This window comes from Prenolepis imparis, unplaced genomic scaffold, assembly GCF_030444845.1.
Source record: "Prenolepis imparis isolate NDT839.2.m4 unplaced genomic scaffold, iyPreImpa1.0 SCAF_13, whole genome shotgun sequence".
Classification (NCBI taxonomy): domain Eukaryota; kingdom Metazoa; phylum Arthropoda; class Insecta; order Hymenoptera; family Formicidae; genus Prenolepis; species Prenolepis imparis.
Window position 1 is genome coordinate 11288612 of NW_028141171.1, and position 17567 is coordinate 11306178.

The 17567-nt window shown below is 33.1% G+C and overlaps 1 protein-coding gene across 2 annotated transcripts; it reads left to right on the plus strand.

Moving 5' to 3' along the window:
• Positions 1–312: 312 nt before the first annotated feature.
• On the plus strand, positions 313–17515 carry Atet (ABC transporter expressed in trachea). Of its 2 annotated transcripts, XR_014426706.1 has the most exons (13): positions 313–828; positions 4100–4272; positions 9132–9364; positions 10259–10376; positions 10523–10712; positions 10814–11021; positions 11107–11283; positions 11575–11936; positions 12102–12270; positions 12350–12450; positions 12525–12680; positions 12816–14562; positions 14664–17515. XR_014426706.1 is itself a non-coding variant. In XM_083052995.1 (12 exons), exons 2-12 carry the CDS (start codon positions 4109–4111, stop codon positions 13158–13160), a joined length of 2223 nt encoding a protein of 740 aa, XP_082909121.1. In that variant the 5' UTR covers positions 313–828; positions 4100–4108; the 3' UTR covers positions 13161–17515. The 2 variants fall into 2 exon arrangements, 1 of the variants encoding a protein (XP_082909121.1); XM_083052995.1 differs by having other exon boundaries at positions 12816–17515.
• The last annotated feature ends 52 nt before the right edge of the window (positions 17516–17567 follow it).

The window sequence follows — 17567 nt, forward strand, 5'->3', positions numbered from 1 at the left end:
TAGTTAATTATGTTACATATATTAGCTTAAATTAAGAGAGACTTTTTTATAAATATAAAATATATAATTACGCAAAAATTCACTTATGTTTTTCCTTTGTTTATGAAATGCGAATAGCTCCGTTACAATTTTTTTATGAATCCATGAAATTGAGACATACATAGCTCTGTTATAATTTTTAAATGAATTCATGAAATTAATTTTCTATTAGAATAAAGATACCATAAATAACACAGTTTAGAAACGAATAAATTTTCCTGTTTACACGCCTAACAGTAGGACGGTAAACAAATAAAGAGCCAGAGCAACCAGGACGTCGTTGCCGTTCCTGGACCTCGCCACTCTCGAGCTCGGCTCATTTCGTCGTCGGAGTGGAGGTGCATAGCTCGACAGCTGATCGTACTGGTGCGTTGTCGAGGATCGGAGCTCTCCCTCGCCTCAGTCGCAGTATATGTTGTGGATCCGCTCAGTGCGTTCGGTCAGATCGGTCCGGAAATCATCTGGTGCGTGCACGCGTCCGCGATCGATCGTCCCTGGAACGGCACTTAAAACGACTCCGGAACGAATGCAGTTTATAGTCGCTAGTGATACATCAGTAACTAGACGAAGAAGGTCGATACGTGGAGTGGAATCGCGATACCGTAACGTATCCTTGGTTCAGTGCGAAGACTAGTGCGATTACTTCGTGATCGCTTCGTACCTAGGACATATCTCCCTTTCAAGCTTGACCGATCGAAGGGTTTGACAGGTCGAAGATGCAAAGCGTCATCGCCGTGGTATGAATTCGGACGTCGCGACCCACGTAGCTGAGCCCACTTTCGTCCGAGGGTGAGTTGTCTTTTTAAAATCAACGCGCGTTATAAAGTGAACGTGTAACAGCTTTGGTGCCATCGTTAACTCTTTGTGATTATACGTCATGGACATTTATGGACTTACACTACGAAACTACCTCTCATCTACTTGCGCCTCATTGTTCAGCAATTAATTATGGAGAAGGGGAGGAAATTAATTAATTCTCGAACATCCTTTTAATTTGCTGATCAATGCATCGTTAATTAAATCTACACAAAATGATGTGTGCATAACGTGCCACGAAATTGAATTTCATCTATGTACGTATAGCGATAAAGGCACTACTGATCAGATCACATAGTAGTGCATCGACATATCACTCTCTCACGCCTTTATCGGTAGAAAGATATTTTTTTCGAAAACATGGATTCTGATTATTTTTTCTATTTCTCTAATGCGATGCTTTGTCAATTTGGCAAATAGCTGAAGATCTATAGCTCATAACTGTGGCTTGCATGAATTATTGTTGAAACGACTGTTATCGCGTGATTGTACAGACTATTTCTATACAGTTCGATTCGAACGCAATTACTTTGGACGTCTTTTATTTCCGCGATATCATTTGCAACACACGAAAGAATCTTCGATAGCGATGTATTACGTACGCTACTTTATGTTATTTTTATAACTGCAATCATTACGAGTTTTTGACATCTTACTTTACATAGTCTATTATTAGAGGACATTTAAACGTGACGGTTTATTTTAATAAAGTTTTGAACAGACGCTTCGAAACTTCCGCTTTCCTTCACATATTCTAATGCCTTTCAGAAATAGAATCAAGACGCTCTGGTTGCTTAATAGACCCTTTGGCCAACGGCAATCAGACAAACGTATTATGATGAAAGTATAGCGTCGTGCACATGTCGTGTATATATGCGATATTGCAATTTAACGAGAAAAATTTGTGCATATCAAACCGAATAATCGCATTTCTATTCTTCCAATTATTGTCCATTGCCGGACAATGCTCGTGTTTTATTTTTTTAATAATCTCTTTGCATGCTCTTTGCTATTATAAAAAATAAACTCTGTTTAATCAAGTATTTTATTAAACACAGAACTGACTATAGTACATAGTACATACCTATAGAAATTTATCTCGAATTATGTTATAAAGAGTTTCAATTAAGGTCAGCCTTTTTATCTATGTATGTGGATGGAGTATCTTTTAAATATCATTTAATTAATTCTAAAAATTGTGCTAATAAAAAATCGTGAATTCATTCTGCCAGTTTATTCTTTCGTATTAAGATACTATAGGGTGCGAATAATTACTATTGTCTTTTATTAAGTTTGAATTAAAATTTTATTAATTCGAGTGTTGCCAGTACTAGCTCACAATTATACTTATCATTGCCATTCATGAGAAAATGAGTTTTATGTGGCTAATTAAGCGTAATTCGTTAAGAAATCATCTGAACTCTATCTCAGCCCCGATGCATCCAGAATTAAAAGAAAATCACTTTCTTATATACAAATATCTGGACATGCTTTCGTAGTTATCGGATTTGCAGAATTGTCGTTGTGAGCAGAGCGTTTAATTAACCAGAGCTCGAAATGACCGAACGGCTATCTTGCCTTCGGCCTGATCAAGACGTTTAGTTGTTCAAACAAAGAAGATCGCCTAGAAACGGGAGGGGCGATTCTAGGACGTCATTCGGGACAATAATGTGAACCGAGATCTCATCTCGATCTTCTTGTGCCTAACCGAGAATTGACGTAGCGATTGCAACGATGATATAAATATGTACTCTGTTGCATTTCGTGTGAGTAATATGCAATTGCATGAATCATGTATCACAAACACGCTGCTGTCGTAATTCCTGACACGTGGATGTTTCTGTAAAAACAGCGCCCATCTGGTTCTCTCGATACGGCGCATAGCCGCAAATTGATCCCTTCGATGTTCGAGATTCTGAGCGGGCGACAGACGCCCGGGAGTGGCTCAATGGGAGATTCTGTGTACATAAGAGATATGCCCTGAATTATAGAACATGGTGTTGAATTACTCTCTTTTAAGGTCCTCTATATTTAGATTCGATGCTACTCCTCTCTTCTCGTTTTCTAATTAACAAAGAAGGAATTATGTTTTTCTACCGTCATTATTTTGCACTTTTAAGTATTTTTTTGTTTATATATATATATATGAGAAGTCTTTTCTCTATTTTTTTTTGTTTGATCGGCAAATATTACTCGTCAATTTATATGTGATATAGATAATTCGTTCTTATCAAGAGAGAGAAGAGCAAAAAATTCAAGTTTGCAATATAGAAGTTATCTTCAGCAAGAAAGAAGAGCGTCGCAAATATAATAATCAATAATAAGATTATATCTGTTGATTTTCTGAAAAGAAATGTAATCATATTAAGAAACTGTATGTTTACAAAATATTATAATGATACAAGTGATAATTACACCTTCTGCATTCATTAAATTTTTTTATTATTCGTATTTACGAATTGTTTTTGCTTTTTAACTAGAGTATGGTGCATGTTGATTGCATTAATTCGACTATTACGTCTGTTACATATATGTCAGTCACATTAGGTGAATTTATAAACATTAAAAAGACAGCAGTCTTCTCTCGATGAAACGTTATATTCTTCTCTCCAGCTGAAAGCGACGATTATTCAAAGTTTGCTTGATTTGCGCTCGTTTAGTGCATCTGCACTCGGTGAGCTCGTACATTCGATTGCGTATCTTTTTGCTGATTAGCATGATAATTCATACAAAGAACGTAGTGGGTAAATATAGCTATTTTTATTCGAAAACAACTGTTAACGATATCGTGCATCACGATAAGATATTTTTTCGTTTACTAATTCCGCAAGTTTTACATTAACGATGGGAACGCATTATTTTATGCATTTGATTGATGTTAGATTTGCACGCAAAAAACATTACTTAGACTGTGGCAATAATTATGTTCAATTTATTGTATGTGACAATAAGATAAACAAACGGAGAAAAATGTCACTCTTTCGATAAAAGTACGACACGATTCTTGAATCACAAAACGCCCCAACAATTCTAAGCCATTACTTTAAGTGCACAAGAGGTCTTAATGGAATTCCAAGTATTGTACATTATTTAAATACTCTCAACAGAATGTAGCTTTGACAATTTAGTCGTATCCGTATTTTTTAGTATCAGCTTTTAAAACAAAAATTGAATGAAAAAAAAAACTTATTATTTAACTTGATAAAACGTTATTTTAACATATATAAATATTTGTTCTCTTCAGCACGACTGGATGATGGCTGATCTGAAGAATCTCACTCTGAGCGGTGGCGGAGCATCTAGATATAGCGGCGATGAGCAGGTGCAATTTATTCCAGGTGGAAGTAATCAGGTGACAATCAGGTCACCCCCTCCCTCCTTACACTTGGAAAATCTCAACAATGCGGTCCAATGCGGGTAAGAATATATAATAATTCGTTATAATTCTTTATTTTATGTTCTATTTGAAATTAAAAAATATAAAGCAAACGTCAATCAATAAAAATTTTTGTTATTAGGATAAAAATAACTTGTAGCAAAAACACAATGCATATAAAGTGTAATAAATAAGAAAAGCAATGCATGTGCAGCCAACTTAAGCATTCTTTTAATAGGTAAGGCATCAGTAAATCAATGCTAGGCCAGTTTTAGTTTGTTGCGTAAATTAAACCGGTTCAATTATAGATCGATAAATAAATAATAGTTGAAAATGTGCTACAACTTCTACGAGAAAATATATAGTAAATGTAAAAATAAAAGCCGAAAGGAGTGAAACATATTAAGTACGAATATATAAAACTTGTTTTATAGTTACTCGTATATATAAGAGAAAAAAAGAGTAGCAAAAAATTTGACAGCATAATTTTATTATGCTAAAGCTTACTTATACAAAATGATGGTTCGACAGATAAAAACAACGAAAAACAGTAAATAAAGATGATATTATATTTATATTATTTTATTTGTACCAATTTTTTAAATTTTATATAGCTGTATAACTGAATTAAAATTATTAAATAAATATAAAATCTGTGCGTGTTAATTACAAGTAGATAACAAATATGAAGATACATAGAGGAAAATTGATGTTGTTATAAGATTATTTCTACAGTATTTTTCTCTAGGCAATATATATATATATATATATATATAATTATGGTAGTAGATATTATAATACTTGTAGAAAGCAAATCTCTGTATTACCTCGAACTCTGCTAGGCAACCTTCGATTCTGGCCTTATAAAAGGAGAATATAATTCCTTTGTTCGTTCTCGAGTTTTCAAATATAAATTGCTATCTACCGATTAGCATTCTATGACATGCACTTGCAATATTGATTTACATTACGATCGTTTTGTTATTCCCTAGAAAAGTATATAGGATATGTAAATTGATATTAATAATCGTTTATCCGTCCGCACTGTTGTAATGTTTATTTAAGCATATATAAACAATTTCATAGTTATTAGTATTAGCTACCATTTTTAGTTATTAGTATTAGCTATCATTTCTAATTCTAAATTTAAATTCATATTATTTTAGAAAATTGAGAATAATTATGTCGTATGTAAAATATATAAAATATTTATTGCTAATAAATAAAATTTTTTTTTCTGCTATTTAACTATTCCAAAAACAGATATAACAAATAGCAAAGATTGATAAAAGTTAAAGTCCCATAAAATTAATGTAGCTTGCCATCTTGAACTAATCTTTGCATTGTAAAAAATTTTAAAATAAATTATTGTCAAAACATCTCTCTCAATTGAATATAAGCTAGAATTTGATTGTACATTATGTAATATGCGAACAAACATGTGAGACGGGGAAAAATGAATGAGACGGGGAAAAGAGGGAGAATATACGACTCCACTAATATGACATTCCTAAGCAAGCAAAATCTTGCCTTAAATACTAAAATCTAACAGAATCTCTCAAAACCCTACTTTCGTATCTTTCTCAAGATTTCTTAAGCTAGATTTAATTTAATCTAGTGCTGCTAAAAATAACATTCAATTTGTGCATTAAACAGAGCAAAGTTCTATTATAAAATGACGTAACTCATAACGTTAATGTGCAATTTATTTTTAAATTGTGTGTTATACAAGAAAATTGTTATTGCAGAAACTAATACATAAATCTGACATAATGAATTTAAAAGAAAAAAATCGCTGAAAAAGAAAACAATTTTTATTTTCATATGCCAGAATAATCGGCAAAAATTATTATGTCTTATAAAGATGATTATATTAAGTTTTCTCAATTCATTTCGATTTATTGATTTTATGTAAATCGAAAATCCGTAAGTGAAAGAGGTAGTAATAGTTTTAGGATATTCAAGAATATTCAATATATTGGAAGATTATACTGCTTGGAATGACAATCGATACTAATTGTCTCAGGGTCCGTATAGACTATAGACGATCACGGTCAAGGTTTTTGACCTCCTCGTGGAAGCTTCGATTAAGCATTCCCCGAACTTGGAAATACCGAGACTAAGGAATGTGCACCGCATAAGACTTGTATTCGCGTTATAAATGATTAAAGTTTATCATAATATTGCAAATTGAAATTTCTCGCGAAAGCATTAAAGAAGTATCGCGACATACAGTCGGTTGCTTTGCCTTTTTTATATGACTCAGCGCTAAGTACAGCCATAAACGCACTGGACAAAGACGCGTCTCCTTTGTGACTCTTTTGAATCAGTCGAGTGAATGAAGAGATTGTGCATACATGCTACTGCGTGTATACTGTATGCTTTTACCATATTACCGTATATAAAAATTATACAAGCTATATATATATATATATCAAAACAATATTTAAAAAATATATAAACTCGCAATTATAAGATCTAATTGTAACATATTTTTTAAATAAAAAATATAATATTTGTAATGTTTTTTATATTTTTTGAATGAAAAATATAATATTATTTGTAAAATATATCATTTTTTATTCAAAAAATATAAAAACATTACAAATATGTATTCTCTATGGGGAAATATAATTTTTTATTGAAACTAGATGTAATTTAATGTTTTATGCAAGTTAGGCACTTTGTGTATGTTTAATCGCGTGATAAAATAGAAATTTTCAAACATAATTCAATATTTTAAATTTTCACACGTTGTGCTATTATGTTCTAATGTCATATATGAAAAATTGATAGAGAAAGCGAGAAAGACTTATAGGATAAAACTTTGTAGAGGACAAGGTATTATAAAACTTGGTAACTGCGAATATACAGAGAAATGCTGAGAATAAATTAAAAATCTACACGCAATATTACCATATTTCTCAATATTATCTATTTATTGCGCATGAAAACGACAAATTAGCAATTTTATCAAATTATCTATTCAACTCATAATGAGTCATCCATTATTTTAGAAGTTAGAAATACAAAAACATATGCCTCGAAACATTGTACACTGAAATGTATAGTATAGTCTCTTATATTCTTACATATAATATAAAAATTATAAATCAATAATTACAAAATTTATTATTATTAAATTTATTTAATATATTAATATTAAATTGCATTTTCTAAGACTATTTAATTTGTAAAAAATCTCTCAAGATGGATTTGAAAGTAATATTTTTTGTATGATAAATATGTATGTAACAGAGTTCTTTTTCTATATTTTGATATTTATATTCAATAAATCTCTCTCGAAAAAATTAACAAAGTGATTTTAAATGTATTTATTTATAACTCTTCATAAAACTTTCAAAAGTATAAAGTATATGGTAATAATGCTTTGTAAAAAAATTTTTTTTTCTATAGATTTCCCTCAGTATTCCCTTTCATAAAAATTTTTGTAAGGAATTTTGCATCTGATTATCCAACCGGAGAATAAATGAGCTGCTTATATTTTCTGAGAAATCGTTAAGCATAAATCATTCGGCGATATTTGCAAAGAGATATTAACATTTTCGCCGTATTTTCCTCGGGATTTACCTATTTGAAGTTTATTTATCACTTTTATCGCGTTCTTCTTTTTCCAAGCATGATAGCTCGGTGATAGGCGGATGATCGCAATAAAAATAATCACAGGTTTAGCGATGAAACTGGTAATAAGAAAACGAGAAAAATTTCTTCTGATGTGCACGATCCCATGATTTTTGCAAAAAAATTAAACTACTATCGCGAATCTAATACTGAGATGAAGTTATACACTGACAGAAGTATTTATATCTTCTTGACAGTAGCGTTTCTATCACGTTTAGCTACCGTAATTACGAACGTGGTTGCATAAATTCTTAGAAAGCTAATATCGTGCATGTTTTTGTTTCTCTTTAATATTAGAAAATAATAAAAGTTTTCACGTGGGGCTAGAACCGCAGTGGAAAATCTACATTTACGACCGGAAACGGTGTGCACGCAAAATCGTGATCAGCTGCGGAGATATACATAATGACACAATGACACATAACGATGATACGCACGTGCGAATGTAAAAGAAGAATTTCGATACTGAGTTTTGCTAATAACTTCTTATCTGAAGATTTATCATATGTTTATATGTTGAATCTACTATGGTATTTTATATTATTTTTTATCAATATATGCATTTAAGTCAATGAGCCAGAAAATATATCGTTAAAATTTAGTATAATATAGGCAAGTATCAAGTATACAATTCTTTGTGTCAAATCTGAGGATAATTATAAATTAAATATTCAGTGTCTTATGCAATTTCGTATCTATATTCAACGTTAATAGTATATTTACATATCAAAAAGCAATTCATCTCATTGCTCAACGCCACAGAATAATGAATAGGACCGGTATCATCTGTCCTATGCAAAATAAATGCAACCTACGTTAAAATATTAAAGTGAATGAGCAATTAATATGCATCGCTTCTTCAACATTGTGCATGTTATTCCGTTTTCAAATTAATTACGATTTTGCGAAATATTCCGCAAAAATACATCCCAAATCTCGTTAATTTTGAATAAATCGATATTCATTCTTAACCTTTGTTGCTTAAATATACGCCACACGTATACCTGCATATAGCATAGCTAGGGTCGCGCGTTAGTTATGTAATTTTAATGTGTACGAGTTACGCTTTCCAAAGCAGGCAAAGTAATGTAACGCGTCAGACAATGATCATACATGTTTCAATGTGTCCTATTTTTGCGAGAATACAATAGGAACAATTTAGCGGATTTTCTCACGATTTACAAAAGCATGCTAAACTTGTGTAATATTATCAAACAAATGCAGGTGTATTCGATTAACGATCGGCGAAACGTTATAGGGGCTCGCAGAACAATCTCCACTGCAGTTGCAATGGCGCAACGTCGAACGGGGCTGCAGCTACGGTTTGCACCGGCGGTGTTCTGGCCAGGAAAGTGCCGAACCACAGCGGCGCCAGTCCCGGGCAGGGCAACAAAAGGCCGGCGGTGTCATTGACGCATCTCCCGAAGAGACCGCCGGTCGACGTGGAGTTCAAGAACCTGGCCTATAGCGTGTCCGAAGGCAGGAAGAGGGGTGAGTTTCGGAAAGAAAGTGGCAATTACGCGTTTAATTCCCGGAGAAAGTCAATTTCTGTTTTCGCGCACAGTGCACATTATTGAGTCATCATTAAGGCACGATAAAAAAATTAAATTAAACGAAAGTTGAAAAGCAGAAGAAGAATCCATGTACACGTTTTTGAGTTTTAAGGAAGCAGTCGCTTATATCTTGAAACAATATTACCTATATCGGCATGATGTACTTTCGATTTTGCATTATTTCGGAGCAATAAAAATTCGCTAGATAATTCAAGATGACAGAGAGTGATCGGATTTTGAAATGGGGAATCGAATATGCGAAGAGCTATCCGGTAGGCTTTTCGTCTATCAACGTGTGTGAACGACCTGACCGAAAAAATCGATAGAAATGCACGGACAGATTCCCATTTCGCCACAGATGCATCGTCCTTAGTGCAAGTGCACTAGTGATAAAGAGGTCAGCCAGAGGTTTTATCTGTTTCGCCGGATATATAATCCCTGAATATATTCTCTATAGTCTCTATACAATGGTGTGGAAAATATCATAGTTTTGGCAAGATTTTTAGCGAAAATTTTGGCAATCAACGATGCCAAAATTGAAAAAGTCTTATAATAGATAATTTTATTTTTATTATAACATGCCGCGATTTATTTCTGCATACGTTAGATAGTATCGTTTTTAATCGCGAGATCTGAGCACATTTGAGATATTTTTTTATAAGCGTACAGTGTAATAATGCGCCTGAAAAGTTTTAATCTCCGAATTTTCTACATTAAGAAAAAAATATTATAGAAATCTTACTTAGCAATATAATCTGCGAATAAAATTTTTGATTATAGAACACATTTATATTTCTCCATTTTTCTTCATTATTTATCAATTTTGTTGCAGGATACAAAACTATTCTGAAATGCGTAAACGGAAAATTCAGATCTGGAGAATTAACGGCCATTATGGGACCATCTGGTGCTGGAAAAAGCACGCTTATGAACGTTTTAGCAGGTTACAAGTAAGTAGGATAGAAAATTAACAATAGGTATATCGGAATAAGTGATAAAATTGGATATGATCCAAATTGCATGTTTGTAAATTTCCGTCGTATTCTCTTGAAGTTTTTGACGACAAAATTTTAATCGTTTTTGATAACGTTGTCAGAACATCCCATTTGAATGGCTCAGTACTGATAAACGGAAAGGATAGGAATCTCAGAAGATTTCGGAAAATGTCGTGCTATATCATGCAGGACGATCAACTTATGCCGCATCTGACCGTTTACGAGGCAATGATCGTCTCAGCAAATCTGAAATTAGGGAAGGACATCAGCGCGGCCTCCAAGAAAGTAGTGGTACGATAAGTGAAATATTTTTATCGCGTCTTTAAAAAAAACGTAAAATGAAACTCAAAACTCAACCTTGATTCTTGAAATTTATTTGAAATCGAATGCAGATCGAGGAAATTATCGAGACACTTGGCCTACGCGAAGCCAGCAATACGCAAACCCACAGTCTCAGCGGAGGACAGAGAAAGAGACTATCGATAGCGCTGGAGCTTGTCAATAATCCTCCGGTTATGTTTTTCGACGAGCCAACTTCCGGCTTAGATAGTTCCTCCTGTTTCCAATGTCTCAGTTTGCTCAAATCTCTAAGTAGGGGAGGTAATGTTTTCAAAAACTTTTTTGTTTTCGAACATCTCGCGTTTATAACATAACATTATTGTGTGCATGCTGGAATATTTTGCAGGAAGAACGATCATATGTACAATCCATCAACCAAGTGCGCGACTGTTCGAGATGTTCGATCATCTGTACCTGCTTGCCGAAGGCCAGTGTATATATCAGGGTAACGTCGGTGGCCTAGTGCCCTTCTTGTCATCGATGGGTCTCGATTGTCCAAGTTATCACAATCCAGCGGATTACGGCAAGTATTCGATGGAATTTCAATCATCCTATTTGATCTGAATTTCAATTATCGTTTCTATATGTATACATGTATGTAGAAAACTTTAAATCACGATCTTGTGCATTTATTGTAAATTAATTCTATATTTTATAGGAATAAAATTAATTTTAATTTCTACATGAAATATTTCGATATTTCATGAAATATATTTATCGTTAAAATTTCAAGATTGTTTTATAAAGTTGTCAGTTTGTTAAAATTACTTGTATCGCGATAATATGATACGCTAATGACATTTTTTCGGTGCAGTGATGGAAGTCGCTTGCGGGGAGCATGGCGAGTGCGTTCACAAGCTCGTGATGGCTGTGAACAATGGCAAATGCAATAATTATCAGCATCATGCAGCCATCTCTGCGGCGCAGACGGTTTCAAATGACATTGCCAAGGAGTCGCCACAAGAGCAGACAAAATCGGAAGGTGCCACTCTGATACCGAATGGTGTGACCAAGCCACCAACTGGCACGACGGTGATAAATATGCCGGTTTCTTGCACAACGTCACTGCTGGATAGCGCGGAAAGCATAGAGCAAAAGGTTGGCTTTCCGACGAATGGTTGGGTGCAATTTTGGATATTGCTTAAGAGGACTTTCTTGTCGCAAATGCGAGACATGGTAAGTGCGATATATATTATTGTATTTGGAATAATAATAGTGCATTTTTTTTATCGCAAAAGAATACAATAATAAGTATTATTTTTTAGAGGCTTGTATATTTGCATATCTACTTTAAGATATTTTATTTTTATCGTCTGTTATTTTCATTCTATCTTTTATCAGACGCTAACAAGAGTAAGATTGATTTCGCATATAATCGTCGGCTTTTTGATTGGAGCAATTTATTATGACATCGGCAACGAAGCCTCCGAAGTGATGAGTAATGCCGGATGCGTCTTCTTTACGGTGATGTTTTTAATGTTCACCGCGATGATGCCTACTATATTAACATGTGAGTAATTTTTAAGCCACACTGCGAGATATATCACGGGGAGATTGTTTATCTCATCATTTTATTATCTTTGTCGTAGTTCCGATGGAAATGTCCGTGTTTGTGCGAGAACACTTGAATTATTGGTACTCGGTGAAAGCCTTTTACTTCGCGAGAACATTGGCGGACTTGCCGTTTCAAGTGAGTACAATTTACGCCTTCCAATTAAGGTCAGACGCATCGCGACTCATATACGCAATATTAAATTGTTGCAGATGTTATACTCTATAGCCTACGTAATAATTGTATACTTCCTCACATCGCAACCATTGGAAACGGAGCGTTTTCTTATGTATTTAAATATATGTATACTGACATCGTTAGTCGCACAATCTCTCGGTCTGCTGATAGGAGCAGCAATGAGTGTGGAGGTAAAGTCGATAAAATACAAATACAAAGAGAGCTCTATTATCAGAAAACGCATACACACAAGACTAATTTCTTCTGTTACTCCCTCTTTTTTTCGTAATTTTTATTTTAATTAATATCTATGTTATCTCTTGTAGACCGGGGTGTTTATCGGACCCGTGATGTCGGTCCCGATCATCCTATTCTCCGGCTTCTTCATCAATTTCAACGCCATTCCAAAATATTTGAAAGTTCTTTCGTACGTGAGTTACGTGAGATATAGCTTTGAGGGTACCATGATCTCTGTGTACGGTTACAATCGGGCGAAGCTCAAGTGTTCCGAGTACTACTGCCACTTTAAGAGTCCGACAAAGTTCCTCGAACAGATGTCCATGGAGAACGCGGTCTACTGGGTGGACGTTGTTGCCCTGGTCGGCTTCCTGCTCGGTATCAGAGTGATCGTTTACTTCGTGCTGAGACTGAAGCTGCGATCCCTTCGTTAAACTCTCTAATAGTCCAGGACAGACAATAATCGCGACGCTATGTCGTTGCGGGACTGTGACCTGGATATTCAACGAAAATCATTTTTTTTTTTTAAACGTGTAAGACGAAAAGACAAAAAAGACGATCGCGCACAAAGGACAATTCGATCTTGAGATCGAAGAATGGAAGAATACAATTGTCGCATTGACAAGCGAAGAAGATCGTCGATGAAAGGAATATTGATGAAGAGAATATGCACGCTTCGAATAGAGATATGAGGGAACAAAGGTAAATTGTCTTTGATTAAATCAATCATGTTTGACATGTGAACTTTATATGCAATTTAAGTCGTTAGATATCGCAGATACTATAATTTTATGTGTGTCTGCCTTTATTAAAGCATAATATTTTTTATTGAACCCATTGATGATATGTGTATAGAATATTAATGCTTTGGAGGATGTTTTATTATTATTAATCGTAATAATTATGGCTTATCGTACCAAACCGAATCTGATCTCTGCCGTTGGCAAACAAAAATATTTTATTTTGTTTTAGTCCATGTAAGAAATAGTTACCGCGACCAAAACTCGAATCTGGTTAAAGACGGATCACAATCTTAGCTTGTCAATATAGATAGACGTTTAAATAAATAGTACAGACAGGAGTTAGACTATGTTCAATCGTGTATTAACAACGGTAGGTCAATTTGCGACGTCAAACACATCGGCTTTCCGGTATTAAAATCGTGAATTAAAATCGTGAACGCGTTTATAGCCAATTACTACGAACTCGCCAGGAGCCTTAGGCCCATTTAAGATTCGTGTCCCTCCAACGAGCGTGTTTAATCGCGAACATGACAAAATAGAGGTTTCTATAGATAGGCAGAGGTAGAACGAATCGCGCGCGCGTTAAAAACGACTCTTTTATGATATTCCCATGTTAATTATACATCCATGTAAATTATACATACAGTTTGCTATACTTATTTCGACCGATTATCGCGAAGATAAATAAATTGCGTACTTAGGATCGTAATAATGTCCTCGGACAAATGAATAGAGGAAAATTATGAAAATCATGTGAAAGCACACTTGTTCGCGAGTAACGTTTTCGTACTAACGATAGAAAGCGCTTATTCGATACGTTTCACATAATATACACTCGATCTTTCTTCATATCGTAAATTCATCAGGAGTTTACCTAATAGCTTATACGGTAATAGTTAATAAGGAAATAAGGAAAAAAGGAGAAAGGAGGAAAAACGTTTATTGTAAAAAGCTCACACTTGACCAATCACTAGCTGCCTGAGCGTTGCTTCTAAGTGCGAGTGCTAAATATTGTTACACTTACTATATAGTATATATAACTATATTGGGAGGATGTTGTGTATGTATAGTTGTACAAAATGAAAAAAGAAAGGTAGGTAGCATTCTGTACATTAATGTAATTAATTCGTACTTATGTTTTATAATATTATATGATTTTTTTCCACGGCCTATATGCACAATCACATTTTGCAGATTTATTTACCCGACAACTGAGGACAGTGATTAAAATTGTACCGTAGATATTTTCAATTTAATTTACATATCGAGACTCGCTGCAAATGTTATTAATACTAATTAAAGTGACCATAATTTCAACAAAAAATTATAAACCTATAAGGAACGAAGCAATTTATTAGCATTGGTTTCGTAGACAATATTAAATGTAATTTTATTTATAAGGGATTTAATTAAATATTTTGAGTTATGGTTTTTTTTCTTGTGCTATACATATAATAGCGAGATAGGTGTAAATATAAACAATGAAAATATGTCTCAGTTTATATCTGCATCAATGAGTAAGTGATAATGATAGAATGACAGGGCAATAGAATCTATTACGTAAAAATTATTTCATACATCACCTTTATTTCGTAGAAATAATTTCTTACATTACATCAATCTGATTTACTTATATATCTATTATTCTTGCAATATTTTCTATTATAATTTTATATAGTATTTGTTGATAATGAATGTTTCCTTAGCAAAATGATAATTACATTTATCGTTACTCATAAGTGATAGAGATCAGTATTTATACTTTGATATTATTTTTATTTTACTCCACCATTATATTATTATTATAGATTATTTTTGTAAGCCAATTGTATATCAGTATCATAAAAATATTTGTGATTAGTTAAATTCTTAATGAGACATTGATACATCGATTTTTTATCGAGATAATAGTTTTGAATCGATTGTACGATATCTTATCTATAGTATGATGTTTTTTTCATGCCATATAAGAGTCCAGTGAATTTATAACAATTTTAGGTAATGTTGTAATAATTATTAAGTTTTTTAAGGAATCTACATAATTGTAATATGCAATTTAATATTTTTTATTTCTATTATTATGTTATGTTGTTTGATCCAAAACTTATTAATCCTATTAAATATACATATATTTCTGGAAGTATTCTCTCTAAGTTTTTTAAATAAATATAATTATCATAAAATATATGTTAAAGGTGTTAAAATGTAAGATCAAACATCTTTTTTCACTAAAAAACTTATGCAAGTGTTTTTCATGTCATATAATTCTAATAATAAAGAGAAGAAGATCGATTAAAAAGATATATGTATTAAAACCCGCGGGACAGTAAATAAATTTCTATATTCTTAAAACTATATATTTTATAGTTATTTCTCGTTTTATTATATTTATACTTATTGTGCATTTAAAAAATCGATGGTATAATTTTCGTTCAGAGAGAGGATAATTTCAGAATGCGACATACTACTCCAAATTATATATATATCAATATATATTTCTTTCTATTATATTATAAAACTTGATATCTATGATTCCAAATTATTTAAATAGACTTTAAATCAATCGATTATATTATAACTATACTAAGAGTGTATTTTTTAATTAACTTTTTGTGTTATTATATAAAATATTAGAGTGATTTGTCATTAACCAAACGAAAGCAGATTATATGATTGTGACACCTACAAAAAATTTTTGTCTGTCGCGACTGAAAATTCATATCGAGACGAAGATATTCGTAAGTGTTTAATCCCAATGATAGTTTTGTACGCGTGATACCTGATTGATCGTTATAATAATTGTTAACGCACTCACAGATCATAACATGCTGTTTTTAAAAGTTATCCCGGAAAAAATACGCTTCTTCATATATATATATATATATATATATATATAGTAATATTTGTAAATTTTTTTCACAAACTCGCACTTATATTAAAATTGGAATGTGCAGTATTCTGACGTACAGATTATTTTTTTTAGCGATTCATTACGCTCATCGATCGTGTTATAATTTTGCGCTTATCAGAATCCAAGTTTTGTGTCAATGCTGCGCAAATCACACTCGAGAGATCACCGAGCGAGAAGGAAAATTTTGAAGAATCGTCGAATCGATTAATTATTCGAATCGTATCGCGAATACGCGCGCACTGTGTTCAAGCTTCGTTCGAGCGTTATCGGTGCGAATTTTTTATTATATCGATCTCGCTCGTTATGAAGCGCAAGATATGAAATACGTGTGTGTGTGTGTGTGTGTGCGCGCGCGCGCGTAGCATAAAAGAATCCATTCAGAATTTGTCTCTTCTAGGATTATACATGTATACACACACGTACGCATACACTCTTTCACATACACACATATTACATATACGCACATGTCAATGTATAATGTATAAAATCAGACCATAAACACATCGCATACCAAATATCGCAATCTTTTTCAAGTACTGTAATTTTATATGACGGAAAGAATGGAAAGAATGTATGATTGAGCGTATTGAATGTACAGAGAGATTAGGCCTGTAGAGGAAACCTTCTTTTCGAGACGACAAAAATTATACGAGAAGCTGTTTCGCGCATGATAAAGAAAAAAAACCTCGCCGACTCTCGATGAACTGACGCTAATGTATTTCGTATCTTGCGATTTTAGCAAGAGACGTCACGTTTATACTAAAGCACAAATGAATAAACAATTGTATCAATGGATCAACCATCTTCTTTGTTTAATTAGGCCATCAAAATATTGAACATATTGGCGTTAAAAAATTTTTTTTACTAAAGAAAAATTTACTCCGATTTGACAGATGAGTCTGTACATGAAGTTTTCCGGTTATTACATAACAGTTTTGCACAATAGCGTTCAAGTTAATTTACGACGTATATTTATAATGTAATTTATTGAATTATAGAGGTCTGTGTGAATTATAGAGAATTTATCTCAGTGATGTATCAAAATCACGTGCACTGCACGACCAGTGGTGATACAGGTCAATTTTATTTTAAGCATGCTTCTGACGCGTAACGATGACTACTAGATTACCAACCTTGAATAAATTTGAATAATTTTAAATAACTTTGAATATAATTTTTTTTTTGTA

Excerpts from the sequence above, each read along its gene's own strand:
- Atet (XM_083052995.1), top strand. The coding sequence starts at position 4,109 with ATGATGGCTGATCTGAAGAATCTCACTCTGAGCGGTGGCGGAGCATCT. Across the intron at positions 4,273-9,131 it reads AACAATGCGGTCCAATGCGG|GGGCTCGCAGAACAATCTCC; the intron begins GTAAGAATATAT and ends GAAACGTTATAG. Across the intron at positions 12,451-12,524 it reads TGGCGGACTTGCCGTTTCAA|ATGTTATACTCTATAGCCTA; the intron begins GTGAGTACAATT and ends AAATTGTTGCAG.